The following is a 17,896-nucleotide window of genomic DNA, read 5'->3' on the forward strand; positions in this document are numbered from 1 at the left end:
CGGAGACAGCAGATTCCCGCTGTCCCGGAACAGCCCAATCCCGGCATCCCGGACACCGCGCGGGTCATCGACCGCGGGTAACAGATACCGGGGGCGCGGCCTCGGTGTTATTGACAGCCGCTTCCTCCAATCGCGCGGCGGTGCGCCTCATGCCAGCGCGGGGGGGCGTGGCTTTGCCTCTGCCCACAGCAGTGTCGTCCAATAGAATGTCCCTAAATTATTGAGTGGGCGGGGAGAGGGGGAGATGGCCACGCCCCCCAAGCGCGAGCGCTCTAAAGGGTCCCGCCCGGCGGCGCGCGGGAGCTGCTGAGGGGTCGCGCGCGCCCGCCGGGCCCTGAGGTAACGCGCGGTCCTAAAGCCCAACCCCGGCCCGGGGCTGAGGGAGGGAGGGAGGGCGGTACCAGCTCCACAGAACCTCTCTGGGTGTCCCCAGCTCGACCCGGTGTGTGTGGGATGCCCGCCCGTCGCGGGGGGTGCAGTGTGGGGTTCACCTTCCTGGCAGGTGCTTCTCGTGATGTCCCTCGGGCGGGTGGGTGTCTGGGCAGCGGGGGGGAAAATCTTGGGGGTTTTTGGTTAAATGAACACAAGGTTGGTTGGGGGGACTTCTCCCAAGACCCCGCTCAGGGCAGGAGGCGATCTGAGGAGAAGGGATGTCCTTTTCCTGTGCTGTCCCATCGTGAGGGACCGTGAGGTGATCTGAGTGTTGGGGATGCTCCGTGAGGTGAACAGAGAATCGGGGATGTTTTGTGAGGTGAACAGAGAATTGGGGATGTTCCGTGAGGTGATCTGAGTGTTGGGGATGTTCCGTGAGGTGATCTGAGTGTTGGGGATGTTCCGTGAGGTGATCTGAGTGTTGGGGATGTTCCGTGAGGTGATCTGAGTGTTGGGGATGCTCCGTGAGGTGATCTGGGATTTGGGGATGCTCCGTGAGGTGAGCTGACTGCTCGGGATGCTCCTGAGCGGCTCCCAGCCCCGCTGTGCTCCCAGCGGACACAAAGCCACGAGTGGCAGCCGCCAGGAACACAGGTGGTGCCTCTCTGAAAACACAACCCTGTGCTTTCCTGCTGGCCGTGAGGGGATTTCCCCCTGCCGGTGACTGTGCAGATGGTGTGGTGAAGCAACAGTTTAGGAAAGAGGAGCTCGGGGCAGCCTCCTGGTGAGTCACATTGCTGGGGAATTCACCTAAAACATCCCGGTGCTCTGGAGAAGCAACGTTCCTGAAATGGAGAGTTTTGTGGTTGTCTGCGTGGCTGAGCAGCTGGCTCTGCTGACCAAGTGATGGTCAGTGGGCAGCTTTCTTCAGCCAAAACTCAGCTCTGAACGTGTGGTGGAGTCAGGTTCTTGTCTGCAGTCGTGACAGTCACTCATCATCCTTGCAGAGGAGAGGCTGGAATTACTTTTCCTTCTGTTTTCCCCACTTCAGCACCAGGAGGGCATCGGAGAATTGCCCAGCACCTGTGGTCAGTGGTGCTGCCAGGACAAAACCTTTAGTGCTCAGGAAGCTTTTATCACTGCCTCTGTTAAAAACTGAGTTTATCTAAGAGCAAGCAAAGTGCCGTTGCTCAGCTTTTGTTTCCTCACTTAGTAAATCTCTAAGGGAAACAAAAGGAACAGAAAGGCCCAAGTTTCAGTTCTGATGGTGATGTGGCAATTGCCAGGAGCTGCTCTGGACCTCGAGAAGTGGAGCAGAGCGGATGTGGTGTCTTCACCAGTCAAAAGAAATCAGCCACAGGAAGCCTATTGGGCTGTGCTGGAAAATGTCAAGTGGCTGATAACATGCTCAGTAATTTGAACTGATATTGTTGAAGCTGTATATGTTTGAGGTAAAGGTGTGTCCAAAGCCTGTTATAAATGAAAGCTCCACTCCTGCCCCGTCGACTGTCACCAGTTTGAACCTTGTCGGACCTTTATTCTGTTTTGTCAGTGAAGCCCTGTAGTTGTTCCATTAAAATCGGTACACTTCAGTTCTTCTGGGTCACGGTGCTCCCTCAAAGCAGAACACTTTTGTATTTAAATGATTTCAGGAGTCACGCAGGCTTAATTAAAAGGGAGGTTTCTTTCCGCAGGTTTTTGTTTGGGTGTGTGTTCCCCATGTTCCGAACGCCTGTGGTACACCATGGTGTGCTCATTCCTCAGGGAACAGCATGGGGTGGGAGAGGATCATTTGGGATCCAAGAATTACACCTGGCTCTGGTGAAGCATGGAATAGTTTGGGTTGGAAAGGACCTTAAAGATCATCCCCTCCCAACCCTGGAACACGTGTGTTTTACAGTGTGTTTGTAACTAAGCATCAGGGAGGGAAGGGCTGAGCTGCAACGGTGAGCAGAGCTAGGGAGAGTCTGTAAATATTGGGAAATATTTGCTTCTAACTTGAATTTGTTGGATCAAATACATGACTGGTTTAGGAAGTGGCATGATCAGGTTGCACTTCAGTTCATGGTGCAAGTCTACCCAGGGTTGTGCACAGCAAGGGCAGAACACAGGGATGGTCTCCACTGGGAAGAGCTTTCTCCTCTTGATTGACTGAAGGTGATGCAGAAACCTGCAGCCAACCATGGAAATGAAACTTAGAGGGATGGAGTAGCTCTGCTGTGAGCAGAGAATGAGAGAATTTGGGTTGTTGAGCTTGGAGAAGACGGGATGACCTAATTGTAGCCTTCCAGCACCTGAAGAGAGCCTGCAAAAAGGCTGGAGAGAGAGAGACTATTTAAAAGGGCCTGGAGTGACAGGACAAGGGGGAATGCTTCGCACTGACACAGGGCAAGGAGAGATCAGCTATTAGCGGGAAGTGCTTCCCTGTGAGGGTGCTGAGGCTCTGGCACAGGGTGCCCAGAGCAGCTGTGGCTGCCCCTGGATCCCTGGAAGTGTCCAGGGCCAGGTTGGACAGGGCTTGGAGCACACTGGGCTAGTGGAAGGTGTCTCTGCCCACAGCAGGAGGTGGCACTGGATGATCCTTATCGTCCCTTCCCACCCAGACCATTGTGGGATTCCATGATTCCCTGATAGCTGCAGTGAGAACACCTCACTCTCCCCTCGAAACTTCGTTGCTGCATTAAAGCACAGGTGGCAAGAGAAACGCTGTAATTAGTGCAGAGGCCAAAGCTTCCCTCAGGGACACAGGGCAGCCCTGAACCCCTCGTTGTGGGGTGCTGGGAAGGAAAGTGGGAGCAGCATTGCGAAAGGGGGTCAGGCGTGATGGCAGGCGCTGCGGTTCGTCCCTCCCGGGATCTGCTCGGTTTCTCCTTGAGCAAGTGAGGCCGTGGGGACAGCTCGGGTGGCACCAGGCTGGGACCGGGGTGCTCTGCCACGTGTGGGTTTGGGCTTCTCCGAGCTGGCAGGGAACTGCTCCGGGCTGGGCACGGGACTGCAGAGATAACAGCCTCTTTTCACAGCTCCGAACAAACCGCTCTGCTGTTCCAGCCCGGAACGGGGTGCGGGGCAGCGTCTGCCAGTTATCTCGGCGCTTCAGAGATGGGTTTTTGCAGGCATCCCCCTCTCGGCTGCTCATGAATTAAACTATTTTTGGCGTGGTGACTCGCAGAGCGTGGCGTGAGCAGCAACGTGTCCTTGCGCAGATGAGTAAGCGAAAAGGGGACGTCCCTGAGTGTGGCTGGCGTGGCTTTGCCCTCCCGGCACAGGCAGGGGGCTGCAGCGTAGCTGGGTTGGATTTAGTAGATAAAAAGCCTCTTTCCTTTCACTCCTGTCCCTCCTCATCGAGACAAATATGCTCCTCGCATCACACGATTTAAATGCGTCTGTCTAAGGCAGGTACAAAATAGCAGCCTAAAATCCACTTCTTAGAGAGATCAAGGATAATGGGATTCATCTCCAATCAGCTTGAAATCCCCTGAAACAATTAAAGCTCAGCCTGACAACTCATAGGCATCAAAGGCTTTTGATGAATGTAAACCTTAAATAAAATGAGCGTTTAGAAAACAATTCATTTAGGCGATGAAACCCCCAAGACAAAGTGCTGAAAGCAGCGTGGGAGCCACCAAAAAAACCATCTGCCAAACGCTGATTTTGATGCAAACAGGTTAAATGTGGGGTGTCCCAGGGCTGTGTCCCCCCAGAGAGACCCAAAATCCTCGGTGTGCCGAGACTGGCGGGCAGGAGTGGGGCCAGAGCCTCCTTAAGAGGCGGCGGTGTGGGGTGACGAGCCGCTTCCAATTGCAAGGCAGCAGCACATGACATAAGATGCTCCAGATCTGCCTCCTGGGCGCTAGTTTAAAAATAAAGGATATTGCACGTCGTGCTCGGCGCCGGTGCGGAGCGGCTGCGGAGGAGAGGCTGCGGGACGGGAGATGCGCTGTGAGGCTGGAGGGATCGGGGAGGGGGCTGCGAGCCGAGCGGGAGCATTTGGGGCAGAGGGAGTGTGGTGTTTAAATTGGCTCGTGGTGCTCTTGGGGAGCTGTGGGTGTCACGCTGCTTTTGGTATGGGGTTTTGCAATGACCGGAGCGTGCCTGCTGTCAGAATTTCCCATATTTTGAGCACGTGCCGCAGGCTCGAGTTGCGTCTTCTTGGGGCTGCCTCTCTCAGACGACTGAGCTGTTTTTGCTGCTTTGCTGTAACGTTTGGCTGTATTTTAATTTTTAAAAGCTGTTTTCACAGGGACAGGGCTGTGTGAGTCAGACGCAAGGATGGCACTGGCAGAACCGGTCCCTGTGCCTTATTGTAATTCAGCTCCTCAAGGGAACTGTGAGGTGGAAGATGCTACATCACTGGAAGATGTACTGCTCAACTCTTCACCCAGGTTTGTCTTATTTCAGGCTTTATTTATCCTGTTTGTATTTATAGTTTGTATTCTATCGTGCTTGCTTTGATTAAATGCTTTTGAAAGAGCCCTGCATCTGTAGGGAACAGCTCATGTGCAGTACCTGCACTGATCTCAAACTCCTGCTGGTAAGAGGCTGCTTAGATTTACAGACTAAAGAGCAGATTAGGGTCTATATCTCACCACAGCATAATGGGATCTTGCTGACTAAAACCTCTTTACCTAAATTTTTTGGTGCTGCATTGAATTACATGTCATAAGGGGGAGAAAAAAAAGACTTGAATGACTGTGAGGGAAATAGCTTTGGCTTTTCTGCTCATATTACTGGGTCATTTGCATGCTTTGATCATAAAAGCTGGTGGAGAAATGGTGCAGAACTATTGCAACTGAGGATTAATTTGTGCTGAAAAATGTTCTCAATAATGAGGAGGGAACACGGAGATGGGAACATCTCATAATCCCTTTGGGGGAAATAAAGAAATTATTTACTCAGCTCTGGTTGCTGGCTTGCAGATTAGTTCAGAGAAGCAGTTCTGCTTTTGGACAGGACATGGCATTAGCCATGTCAGATCTTCCCTGGGCCTTAAACCTCCTCACATGCCCAAAGCAGTAATAGTTGACTGTTCCCTAAAAATTCAGAGTAAATGTAAACCCAAGGGAAGTGATTTCCCTCTTACCTTGAAATTCACACAGTGCCTGTGCTGAGTTGTCTTGTCTTTGGTCTGGTAGAAAGGGAATAAAAAGACAACTTGGTGGGAGCCCTCTGAGGCTTAGGCTGAGGAATTTGTGTGGGCTGACTGCAATGGGCAGAGTCGGGGCTCCTTTTTGTCCCTGCAGTGTTGGGCTTATTGTGATGTCAGGGCCCTGCAGCCCATCTGGAAGACCCTGGGCTTGGAGCTGCAGCCAGGGGTTGCTGTGGGGAAGAGAAAACAGGGGCCTGGAGAAACAACACCTTTGTGATGGCCTGAAGCAAAGGGCCCTGGTAGGGCAGGGCAGGATGGAAAGAGTCTTTGGAGTATAATCTTAAATCAGCTAAAACTCAGACCTTAGTGCTAAACCCATGGTCCATGCAGGGCATTGCCCAGGGCAGGGAACCAAACATCAGCTGCCTGGTTGGAGGGTGGGATGTTCTTTTGGGGGGCAAATCCCAAATCTCACCGGGTCTGGCTTCCAACTCCCACTCTCAAGTGGGATGTGAGACTTGATCATCCCTTATCCTCATCCCTTAGGGCTGTGAGAAAGTCCAGCTTGGAAAGGGATGGAGTAAGAACAGTTTTGCAACCAAACAAGTGGTGCTTCACCAGCTCATGTGGGGCTGAAAGTAAAAGGGACAGCTCAGCTGGGAGGAGTGTGGCTGAAGCACATGGGGATGAACCTGTTTCCATTTCTGCCCAAGCAGCTGCTGGGAGCACTGGCTTTGTTAGGAATACCTAAGAACAAGATTTCCTGTTAAATCAATTTCCTGCTCTTCTGCAGGAAATCTCCGTGGGTTTCCCCATGGGGTGACTTGAGTGTCCCCAGGGGCCTCCCTGTTGCTGGACTCACATATTGCAGACAGGAGATGAGCTCCAGATCCATGTGTCCCTTCCTGTCCCCCTCCTCCTCCTCCCAGCTGCAGACTCTTTGTTTCAGGCACCTGGAGCAGACCTTAGGAATTAAATGATGGCTGGTTTTGGGATGGTGTTTATGGATTCTTCTGCAGCTCGTCTGCAATGAAAGCTGCAATTAGGACAACACTCTTGTGTTCAAAAACAGCACAGGCAGAGCTTGCACATTCTGAGAGACCTGTTTCATTGCTGGAGCCACGCAGGGTAGTAAATGAATATAAAGTCGCCTGCAGAACATCAGGAATCACTTTGATATCCAAGGACTGGGTGACATTAAGGGATGGAGCAAACCTGCCCTCAGTGTTCTCATCCAGGGATAATTCCTTTTGCCTTGCAGAACTGCTGAGCCACACAACAGTGAGCCAGGGGAAGATTCCAAGATGGAGAAACATCAGGTGAACTCATTCGGTCCCAAAGGTGAGTGGATGGAAGTTTGGTGACTGTGGTGTGCATTAAATTATTACTGCAATGAGAGAGGAATTTATTAAACCATAGCAATGGAAGAAGAAGCTCGGGTTGGAGGATGGGCTGTGCAGAAGTGTCTTGAACTCAGACTTTAAAGCCCAGCTGAGCTTCAAGGATTAATAGGCAGTGTCAGTGCTTGATGCTCATCTACCAGGTACCAGTGTCCTGCTTTCAGTCCTCCTTAACAGAAAAAAATTAAAAATAGCAGCGTATAAGATGCAGGAAGCTTTCACCTTACCAGTACAAGAGCCTTAGGGCAGCAGAGCAGGTTAGAGGAGGTGTAAGTGGGAAATGTTTAGCAAAATTTGAAAGTGCTTTTGAAGCTTCCAGTCTAAAATACTGGAGGTCATGTGGCAAGCTTGCCAAGGAGAAAAGGCCAAAACAGGGGTGTAGGAGTGGGTATAGCAGAATTTGCTTGATATTTTATTTCTCTTTCTGTTGTGGCAGCAGGAAATTTCTAAATGTAAGATGCTGAACACTTTTCTTTCAAAGCAGCCTCCTCCCCTCCTGCCTCCAATGTGTGGACAACACGTCGTGATGGAGAGGTCAGGCTGAGGATGGAAGAACAGGGCGTAGGCAGTGAGGCACCAAAGACTGTGCACCAGCTCCTGCAGGAGTCTGTGGATAAATACAGAGACTATTATGCCCTTGCATCCAAAAAAGATGGCCAATGGATAAAGCTGACATATAAGATGTACTATGACGAGTGCTGGAAAGCAGCCAAAAGCTTTCTGAAGGTAAGAGTTTGTTGAATTCTCTTGGTTCATATTCATAGAATCCTAAAATCAGCATGTTTTGGGTTGGAAGAGACCTTAAAGCTCATCCAGTGCCACCCCCTGCTGTGACCAGGGACACCTTCCACCATCCCAGGCTGCTCCAAGCCCTGTCCAACCTGGCCTGGGACACTTCCAGGGATGCAAGGGCAGCTGCAGCTGCTCTGGGCAACCTGTGCCAGGGCCTCAGCACCCTCACAGCCAAGAATTTCTTCCCAATGTCTGATGAAAATCTCTCCTCTTTTAGTTTAAGACTGTTCTCCCTTTTCCTACCACTGTGTAAAAAGCCAAATTTAATGGTCACTCATTCCAGAGCTGGAATGGCTGCAGTCAAGTCTGTCTTAAACCTGTAAATTCCCTGAGTGCAGGTGAATCTTACAGTGACAGGGAAGTACCTGAACATGCCATGGACACCTTGGTATTTAATTTTTTGACAGTTGCTTCCACATTTAACCAAGAAAAAAAGCATGTAAGGAAATATTTAAAGTGAGGTATTTGAGGTGTATGGCAAACCTGACTTAAATATTCCAGCTGGCCCAGCCTTTTGCCTGTGCTGTTGGGATTAGGAGACTTGGAGTGGGACAGTGCTGTGAAACTTTAACTGTTCCTTCTTGACTCCTGGGAAGTTTTTCAGTGGGAATTACCCTATGTAAGAACATGAACTCCTTCCCTTAGTGCTGTGCTCTCAGCAGAGATCTGCAAATGAGCTCTGAGCTTTCTGCAAAGGAAAAGCCAAGCTGCTGTAATGTCATCTCTTGTTTACAGCTGGGGCTGGAGCGTTTCCATGGAGTGGGCATCCTGGGATTTAATTCTGCAGAGTGGTTCATTGCTGACATTGGAGCTATCCTTGCAGGGTAAGAGTTTTGTTTCTTGCCATGCATTTTGCTTTGGCAGGCAGAGAGAAACTGCAGTATTCACAGGAGAAGCAGTGAATAATTAAACCCCCAATAAAACAAACAAAAAAAAAACCCAAACCAAATTGCTTATATTTGAATTTAATGAAGGTAGATAGAACCTGAACTATTTCATAATGAATTAATGAGAGAAAAATTAAATTTTTTTAGCCAGCTGCTTCTCTCAAAATAAGATGATTGGTTAATTCAAAAACATTTTTATGTACACAGTGATTAAAACATGGTAGGAAATTCCAAAGAATCCCAGGGCTGGATTTTGATATCTGCCTTCCACATGAAACATTTTGGTCCCTCACATCACTCTGACATTTCCCACGCCACAGAACAGAGTATTTCCTCTTGGAATTAAGCCCTCCCCTCTTTGTTATCATTTTATGGGATGTTCTTCACAAAGTTTTTGCTCTGAAATGGTCTGAATTTTTCCAGCAACTCTGCTTGTCCTGTAACTCTGTGTTTTGCTTTTCTGTTTTGTTTTTTCCCTTTTCTAGGGGATTTGCTGTTGGAATCTACACTACAAACTCTCCCGAGGCCTGTCACTATGTAGCAGATAACTGCAGTGCTAACGTTATAGTGGTGGAAAACCATAAACAGCTGCAGAAAATCTTAGAAGTAATGATGTTTTTAAAATGGCTGGGGGTTACAGCATCCTGTTGACAAATGTGGGAGGGTAAAATGCTGTGGGAGGGCATCACCTGAGGGGAATACTGGCTCTGAGAGCAGAGGTGTGCCCTGCTCCAGCCAGGTGAGCTGTCACTGGCACTAAGTCTCACAAGAGCTTAAGTGGTGCTTTCACTTCTTAAAGCCTTGGGCTTAAAATAGGAGAAGCCAAAATGAACAATAGGGCATCCTCTAGGTGTCTGGCAACATCCTAGCTCAAATTATGACTCTTTCTAGTGTGGCAAACCCATTGTTTTAGGAACACGGGATTTTCTTGGCTTTACATAAAATGGCAAATATGAGGAACATGTGAAGTAGGGGGTTACAGAGGTCTGAAAGGGACAAGCAGCATTTGCTCTTCCTCATGAATCTCCCTTCTTAACACAGGTTGAAGATAGACTACCTCATCTGAAGGGCATTGTGCAGTATGGGGAGGAGATCAAGGAGAAGAGACCAAATCTGTACTCGGTAAGTCTTGGGCTTCTTCACTGATTGTGAGTCCTGGTTGTGTTCAGCTGATGGCTGCAAGTACCTGTCACCTTCCATGGAGCCTTAGACATCTGGAGGGTGATGTTCCTGCCTGTGGCAGGGCCTTAGGATGACATGGTCTTTAGGGTCCCTTCCAACCCAAACCAGCCTGAGGCTCTGTAGCTGTGATCCCATGAGCTTGTGTTGCCTGTGGGGGGACAGGAGGTGTCTGCTGTTGTGCAAAGCTGATAATCCATGTTGTAAGGGGGCTGTGAGCCTACTGACCTTTGCCAGGCAGCCTCGGGCCCCAGATTACTCCAGGGAGTTGCTACAGAGCTGTGAAGCTGCTGGGGGTGGGTCTGTCTCCTTTCTGCTTCTCTCTGTGTCAGCCAGAAAACATTGTGGGGTGACAGTGTGGATTTACAGCCTCTTCCAGAGGTTTGGATAGGGAAAACAGCTTTCTTCTCTTGGTGTGTAGCAAAGGGTTTAACTTTTCATGTGAATGATGCCTTACAAAGTGACTGAGCTCTGTCTCCTCTGTACAGTGGAGGGAGTTCATGGAGCTCGGCAGGGATGTGCCAGACTCTCGGCTCCACACAATCATCACATCCCAGAAACCCAACCAGTGCTGCACCCTTATCTACACCTCAGGCACCACGGGGCAGCCCAAGGGGGTCATGCTCAGCCACGACAATGTGAGTGTCCAGTGCCATCCCAGCAACTCTGGCCCTAGGGGGTGCTGAGGGAGAACATCCTGAGCTGGAATGAACCCACAGGGATCATCAGTCCAGCCCCTGGCCCTGCACAGACACCCCAACAATCCCACCCTGGGCATCCCTGGCAGCATTGTCCAAACACTCCTGGAGCTCTGGCAGCCTTGGGGCAGGGACCATTCCCTGGGGAGCCTGGGCAGTGCCCCAGCAGCCTCTGGGGGAAGAACCTTTCCCTGAGATCATCCCAAGCCTGACCCAGCTCCAGCCATTCCCTGGGCTCCTGTCCCTGTCCCAGAGCAGAGCTCAGCCCCTGCCCCTCCGGCTCCCCTCGGGAGGAGCTGCAGCCCCTGAGGAGTCTCCCCTCAGTCTCCTCTGCTCCAGCTGAACCAGCCAAGTGCCCCTGTTGAGATCCCTGGGTGTTGCAGTTGTGTTGTGCCCATGTGTTCTGTGCTGTCCCAGCTCTGAAGCCCCTGTGGGTTCCCGTTGCAGCTGACATGGACAGCAGCGGCAGCTGGACGTTTCATCATGCTGAGCGACGCCCAGGCCAGGCAGGAGCATGTGGTCAGTTACCTGCCCCTCAGCCACATCGCTGCACAGATGTCTGACATTTGGTCAGCCATGACCTTTGGAGTGCAAGTTTATTTTGCCCAACCAGATGCATTGAAGGTAAAAAAAAAAAAAATAAACTTATACCCATCTACCTGCTTGAGCTGGGGTGGGTGCTTGAAACAAAGCTGTGTTATCTCGTGGTTCTCATCTTTGCTATCTGGGTTTACTTTGCCCACTGACCATCTGCCCCTCTTGGTTTGAGTGGAGCCACTCTGACCTTCACCTTTTGACTTTATTACAAACTGAGAGAAGCTGACCCAGGACTTCCCAATTGGGAGCTGCTGAGTTCTCACCTGACACCTAGTCCCACATGAGAGCTGGTTGAGCAACAGCTCTGTGTTTGCTCTGCCCACATTGCACAATGGCACCAGCTAAATCTGAGTCCTGAGTAAAGGATTCTTGTGTCAGCTGTGGCACTGAAAGCATCGACCCTTGCTCCCTCTCCAGTTCCCACTGGAATGCCCCAGGGGTTCCTCTCTCTTGGTGGCACTGCAAAAAACAAGCAATTCCTCAAAACTGATGGCAGAATCCCAAGTTCTTGCTAGTGCCCAGTGCTGACCTGAAGTCTGCAGCGAATCACTTCTAAAAACTGCATTAAATCCTGCTTCTCTCAGGGCAGCTTGGTGGAGACCCTGCGGGAAGTGAGGCCAACTGCTTTTTTGGGAGTTCCTCGTGTCTGGGAAAAAATAGAAGAGAAAATGAAATCTGTGGGCATGAAATCCTCAGCGCTCCGAAGGAAAGTGGCATCGTGGGCCAAGGAAGTGGGACTGCAGACCAACCTGAAGAGGATGAATGGGTAATTATGAGCTACATTTCAGGGGTGCTGTGAGTTGTAGGAGAACTTTACTATCAGATCAGGGGTTATACTCCATCCAGGGATCATATGCCATCCACAGTTATATCCCATGTGAAAGGCCAGTGGTGCTCGGACCTGAGGATGAGCAGCAAGGGCTGGAGTGGGGAAATAATCAGTTATTTTATTGAATAAACTAGAGTAGGATGAAGATAAGAGGAGGAAGGGGGAGAAGTTCCATGTGTGCACCTTTTCCTCTGGCAGGTGCTCCGAGGTGCCAGTGAATTTCCGCCTGGCCAGACAGTTGGTGTACAGGAAGGTGCGCAAGGCCATCGGGCTGGACCGCTGCACCAAGTGCTACACGGGGGCTGCTCCCATCACCAGAGAAACCCTGGAGTTCTTTTTGAGCCTGAACATTCCCGTGCTGGAGCTGTATGGGATGAGTGAGAGCTCTGGGCCTCACACCATGTCCCTACCTCACGCCTTCAAGCTCGGCAGGTGAGCACCTTCCTGGGAGCAGATAGTGGTGGGATCTGCATCTGGCACTTCCATCTCTGCTGGTGCAGCTCATCCCCAGAGCTGCCAGTCAAAGGTCACTGGGGAGCCACATCCAGGGTGAAGAGATCTGCCAAGGGCAGCAGCAGCAGCAGAGATATGTAAATTTACCTTGGCTGGGTTCTGTGGACCTGAGGAAGAAGTGAGGGGCTGGTGGGAAGAAGGAAAGTTTGGTAACTCCAGCCTGCACTTCACTTTAACGGCTAATGACTAAAGGGTGCTGGCTGTCTTTGAATGGCTCACTCAGGCTGCACAGTAAAAGTTTGTTGCCAAGGACATAAATCTGCTCATTCAAAGCTCAGGTGTTGAGAACAATGAGTGCAAACCAGCAGGTGTTTGAGCACTGGTCTCTGCAGTAACAACTCTTTCTTTAGCTGCCCTTACGTGAGCAGATGGCTTTGAAGCAGAAGCTGTTGTGCTAAAAAGCTGCTGGGCTTTGTTCAAACCCTTCAGCTTGAGAGGTGCTGTTGTAACCTCTACTTGAATTCAGTTTAAAATAAATTAATCCTTGGCCTGTGCTCTCTTTCAGCTGTGGGAAGGAGCTGACAGGCTGCCACACCCTGATCCATAAACCAGACAGGGATGGCATTGGGGAGATCTGCTTCTCAGGGAGGCACATCTTCATGGGCTACCTGAACATGGAAGAAAAAACCAAAGAGGCCATCGATGAGGATGGCTGGCTGCACTCAGGGGACCTGGGCAAGCATGACAAGGATGGATTCCTCTTCATCACAGGCAGAATTAAAGGTAGCACATCCCCTGGCTTGCTTATCTTCACATTGTGCAGCACTATGGAGTCAGAGTTGTTAATGTTGAGAAAGACCTCATGGAGCCCAACTGTTCTGTCAGCACTGCCAAGGCCACCACTAAGCCATGTCCCCAATATCCACATCTTTTAAATCCTTCCAAGGCTGGTGACTCCCCTTCTGTCCTGGGCAGCCTCTCCCAATGCTGAATAGTGAAGAAATTTTTCCTAATATCCCACTTAAACCTCCCCTGGTGCAGGGGAGGCTCTGCTGGTTGTGTGGCTGTGACTTGCAGAGAAGAATATTTAAATCCTTCTCCACCTGGAGTTTCCATATGAATGTGGCTGCAGGGTGTCCTGCCCTGGACTCAGCCTGTGGTGGGAGGAGAGGGGTGGCCTCTAGAGCCAGGGTGTGTTTGCAGTGTGAGGGAGAAGCCCTCTGGTTTCAGCACCAGGGGAGTTAATGCTTCGTGGGCTTGTTTTACCAGCAGCTGCCTCAGTTTCAGGAGCTTTGCTGGGTGAACTCCAAGGAAAACAGCAGCTTAACACTGTTGTGCAAGTGCTTGTAGCAATGTGGCTCTTGGGACAGCAATTTGAGCAACCCTAAACAAGCTAATGTCATGCAAGACTTCAGCCCTCAAAATGTGAGAGGTGCTCACGTGAGGGCTGCTCTAAGGACCAGGAGATAACTGAGAAGGGGGGCTCCCCTGTGCTCTGCAGGGCATGGGAACCTCCAGCACTGCCCCAGCAAATCTTTCACTTCCATTGCTGACAATTTGGGTGCCAACTTAGATGCCTTAGAGCCCCAGGTGTCTGTGCCAGGGTGCCAAGGGGCTCATCCTGCATTCCCAAACTGCACGTGCCTCTGGAGTGTTGAGGCAGCTCTGGCAGGGCTGTGTGTGCACAGCTCCTGCTCCTCTCTCCAGGCCTGGGGGGAGTCATGGGATCAGCACTGGGGCTGGAAAAGCCCTATGAGATCCCAGACTCTAACCATTACCACAGCACTACCAAGGCCACCACTAAACCATGTCCCCATGCCACATCCACACATTCTTGAGCACTTCCAGGGATGGTGACTCCATGACTTTCCCAGTCTTGCTGACACAGACTCACTGTTTGATCCAGGAGACACAAAGGAGCTGTGGAGTTGTTTCAGGTTGTGGGAAGGGGAGAAGCTCCAAGCATTAATCAAGATTTGACTGTTTTCCAGAGCTCATCATCACTGCAGGAGGTGAGAACATTCCTCCTGTTCCAATCGAGGATGCTGTCAAAAATGCTGTTCCCATCATCAGCAACGCCATGCTGGTTGGAGACAAAGCCAAATTCCTTGCTATGCTTCTGACACTAAAGGTAATGGAAAATAGGATGGGAATCCACCATCTGTGCTGCTGAATCTGATTAATTCCAGGGAGGAAAAGAGTTACACATTTTTAGTGTCTTGTGGAGACAGAAGCCTGGAGCACAATTTGCTGTAACTGAGCTGCTAAGTGCAGCTGGAACCACAGAGAATTGTCACTTGCTCAGACCATCAGGTCCTGGTGTTGTTCAGGACAGCTTTTTCTGAACCACAGAGGGCAGGAAGAAACAGAAGGAAAAGACCTAAAAGTGAGGCTGGGAAAGGAAACCGTTCTGCTCTCCTCACCTGTTTTAGTTTCTCCCAGAGCAGTCTGGGAAGTAAAAAGCAGTCAGGGACTTTGTCAGGCTCTGGCTTTAAACTCCAGCAAGACACATCTGTGGTGGCTTGTGCTGATTGTCAGAGTGGGAATTGCTCCTTAGTGAAGCTGAGGCCAACAGCCTCACCCTGGAGCAGGAGACCCTAGCCAGGCCCTGGAGGTGTCTCTGCTGGGATTGTCATGGTTGAGTGCTGTGTGTGACTTCCAACACTGCTGCTGCACAGTATAGGGAAGTAAACTGTGGTCCAGAAAAGGTCTGGAAAAAAGTGATTAACGTTGGATAGCACAGGAGGAATTTGGCAGATGAGCTCTGTACCCTCCTTGCTCCTTGGCATTGAGGCAGCTCCTGAGCAGGCAGAGATCTCAGGGGATTTATCTGTGTTTTGTCCCAAGTTTCCATTGCCAGCTGGGGGTTGGATGAGAGCTGAGGGGCTGATGGGGTTGGAGTGGGATGGGAGGAGCCCAGGAACCATGCCAGGGCAGCACCCAGGGCTGGAGGCTCCTCAGGTGCTCAGCAATGCCCAGTTCCCCATTCTGGCCTGTCCTGCAGTGCGTTGTGGATGCAGAGACAGGTGAGCCTGGAGATGACCTCACTCCAGAAGCTCTGGAATACTGTCAGAAGCTGGGCAGCAAGGCCACCAAGGTCTCAGAAATCATCAGCAGCAAAGACAAGGCCATCTATGCTGCCATCCAGAAAGGGATCTCGGCTGTCAACGAGGGAGCAGTGTCCAATGCCCAGAAAGTCCAGAAGTGGACCCTGCTGGAGAAGGACTTCTCCCTCTTTGGAGGAGAGCTTGGTGAGTGGTGGGGAGGTGTCTGGGGTTTGCCCAGTGCCCCTTCCCTGCTGTTGAACATCAACAGAACCAGGACTGCCAACACAGAGCTGCCCCTGACCTTTCCTCAGTGTGGCTTTTCCATGTCACAGTTTGGGGGTTGGGATGAACTGGGGTGAATTCCCACTTCTGCCCAGCAGCACCGAGGGGAGCAGTGCTTACCCTTGTGCTGTGATGCCTCTTGCAGTCATGGAATGTTGGAAGGACCCACAAGGATCATTGATCCAAGCCCTGGCCCTGCACAGACACCCCAACAGTCCCACCCTGGGCATCCCTGGCAGCATTGTCCAAACACTCCTGGAGCTCTGGCAGCCTTGGGGCAGGGACCATTCCCTGGGGAGCCTGGGCAGTGCCCCAGCAGCCTCTGCTGCTGCTGTGCTGCTTCCCCTCACAGGGAAGGGAGGGAGATTCCATTAAACCCAAAGAGAAGTTTAGAATTTGTCGCTGTTCCTGTGTTCTGCTTCACCCCGGGCTGGTTTTGGCTCCCCATTAACCCTGTCCTGGTTCCCCACAGGCCCCACCATGAAGCTGAAGAGGCCATTTGTGGCTGAGAAATACCAGGACCAAATTGCTCAGTTTTACACAGACATCGACACCCCATCAGGGGAGCCCTCGGCCAGGCCCTAGAGCCCCAGACTGAAACCACTCCCGAGGACATTCCCAGCTGCCCAGGAAGGATTCCCTGGATCCTGTTGAAATAAAGAGGCTCAGCCACCAGGCAGCCCCTCGGCATTGCTTTGCTGTCCATGTCCTGGCCCTGCAGTGTGGTGAGCATGGTCCTGCCCACGTTCTCCTGTCTTGTGTCCTGTGCTGAGATATCCCATATATCTCAACTTTGTATTTTTTATTTTTTATTTCCATTTTTATAAGGGCAATACAGTGTTTACCTTAAATCCATGTGACATGTTACGTTCTAACCAAAGTTTTCTTTTCCTGAGATGAATGTAAAACAGGAGCTGCAAATCAGGAGCTGCACTTTTCCTGCTGAGGGAGAAAGGCAGATTTCATTTTCCAGCAGTGTCCTCACTCCCTGCTGCACGTTTCCCTGCATGCTGATGGCATCCATATCGTTTTAAATCTCCTTCCCCACAAACTCTCCCTGAGATGACAAATGCTGTGTGACTACACACAGCTGTGGAGGTGGAACCTCACATGAACTGGGTTTGTCTGTGCAATATTTTGAGTTTGTTTTACCTTTTTGAGTTATAATGAAGCCATAAATTGTATTGTTGAAGTTGTATCCATGGCTGGTATTCTGGGAAGTGATTTACTCCAGGGACTATTTATAAGGCTGTGTACAATGTGTGAAATCTGTGTCTTACAATCCTGAAATGGTGTAGTGTCTGAAATGGGGAACTCCAGAGCGGAGGGTGGGTGGGTTGAGGCTCTGTACCTGTTCGGGGAGATGGTGCTGGGAGCCCAGGCTGGCTCTGCTGCAGGTCTGTGAGCAACCAGCCCAGAGCTGTGAAAGGTCCTTCATGGTGAATTCATTGACTGGAGGACACAGAATTTCCCACCTGCAAAGCTGGAGAGAAGCACCTGGATCCAGGAGCTCCTTGTGCTCTGCTAAATGGTTCTGCAGGGCTTATTCCAGTGGGGACTGGGAATCCCAACAGCCATGAAGGTTTGCCTGGACAATGGCTCATTTCAAACCAGAAATCCTTACCTGGGCAGAGCAGCCCAGCTCTGATTCCAAGCACCATTTCCCATGGAACAGGAGGAGCACTGGGAAGAGGCTGATGCAGGTCAGTGCTGGTGTCACCACTGGCCTGGGCTGGGCTCAGGGTGGCCTAAACCTCAAACTGTCCCTGCTTTGGGTCAGTGAAACTCCACTGGCCCATTGGAAGGGTGGGAATGCACTACTGGAACTGCTGCTCATCCTGTGCTGTGTGTGCTGAGCTGTGTGGATTTGTGTCTCCAGTGTTTGGAAGAGGAATGTGTAATAAACTCCTCAGTTTGTGTCTCTTATCTCTGTCATTCCTGGGCTGGGGAGGTTTGCCTCGGGCAGGGAGAGCTGGAGCTGTGCCTGGGAGCTGATGGACAGTGATGGACAGGGGACACTCCAGGTGGGAAGGGATGGAAGGTGTCACCATCACCCTGTGCCAGAGCTCAGGGCACCTTCTGGGAGCAGTGGAGATTCCCTCATCTCCCACCTGAGCCAGGGAGAACAGACTCACCTGAACAGACTTAAAGCTCTGCTGGCCTAAGGGACACTGGAGCATCCCCTGCTTAAAGCAATTCCCTTTTCCTTGGTTTTTCACCTCCCAGGTGTTGCCATGGTGCTGCCTGGCATTCCCCTCTTCAGTGCTCCTTTTC

At 51.0% G+C, this 17,896-nt stretch overlaps 1 protein-coding gene across 5 annotated transcripts; it reads left to right on the forward strand.

Moving 5' to 3' along the window:
* The first annotated feature begins 266 nt into the window (after nt 1–266).
* ACSBG2 (acyl-CoA synthetase bubblegum family member 2) lies at nt 267–17,543 on the forward strand. 5 transcript variants are annotated; one of them, XM_085040499.1, is made up of 15 exons: nt 267–339; nt 4,613–4,754; nt 6,720–6,799; nt 7,340–7,584; nt 8,386–8,474; nt 9,023–9,143; nt 9,579–9,659; nt 10,205–10,354; nt 10,862–11,038; nt 11,596–11,777; nt 12,039–12,272; nt 12,859–13,076; nt 14,285–14,424; nt 15,298–15,544; nt 16,095–17,543. In XM_085040499.1, exons 2-15 carry the CDS (start codon nt 4,642–4,644, stop codon nt 16,205–16,207), a joined length of 2,190 nt encoding a protein of 729 aa, XP_084896625.1. In that variant the 5' UTR covers nt 267–339; nt 4,613–4,641; the 3' UTR covers nt 16,208–17,543. The 5 variants fall into 5 exon arrangements, with proteins under 5 accessions (XP_084896625.1, XP_084896622.1, XP_084896623.1 ...); XM_085040496.1 differs by lacking the exon at nt 267–339 and adding an exon at nt 4,172–4,311; XM_085040497.1 differs by lacking the exon at nt 267–339 and adding an exon at nt 4,172–4,311 and having other exon boundaries at nt 7,343–7,584.
* Nucleotides 17,544–17,896: the final 353 nt, after the last annotated feature.

This window comes from Lichenostomus cassidix, chromosome 28 (assembly GCF_008360975.1).
Source record: "Lichenostomus cassidix isolate B80296 chromosome 28, HeHo_3.0, whole genome shotgun sequence".
Taxonomy (NCBI): Eukaryota; Metazoa; Chordata; class Aves; order Passeriformes; family Meliphagidae; genus Lichenostomus; species Lichenostomus cassidix.

Bases quoted from the DNA above. Each gene is read 5' to 3' on its own strand.
- ACSBG2 (XM_085040496.1), top strand. The intron at 8,475-9,022 runs GTAAGAGTTTTG...TCCCTTTTCTAG, and splicing joins ATTGGAGCTATCCTTGCAGG to GGGATTTGCTGTTGGAATCT. The intron at 9,660-10,204 runs GTAAGTCTTGGG...TCCTCTGTACAG, and splicing joins AGAGACCAAATCTGTACTCG to TGGAGGGAGTTCATGGAGCT.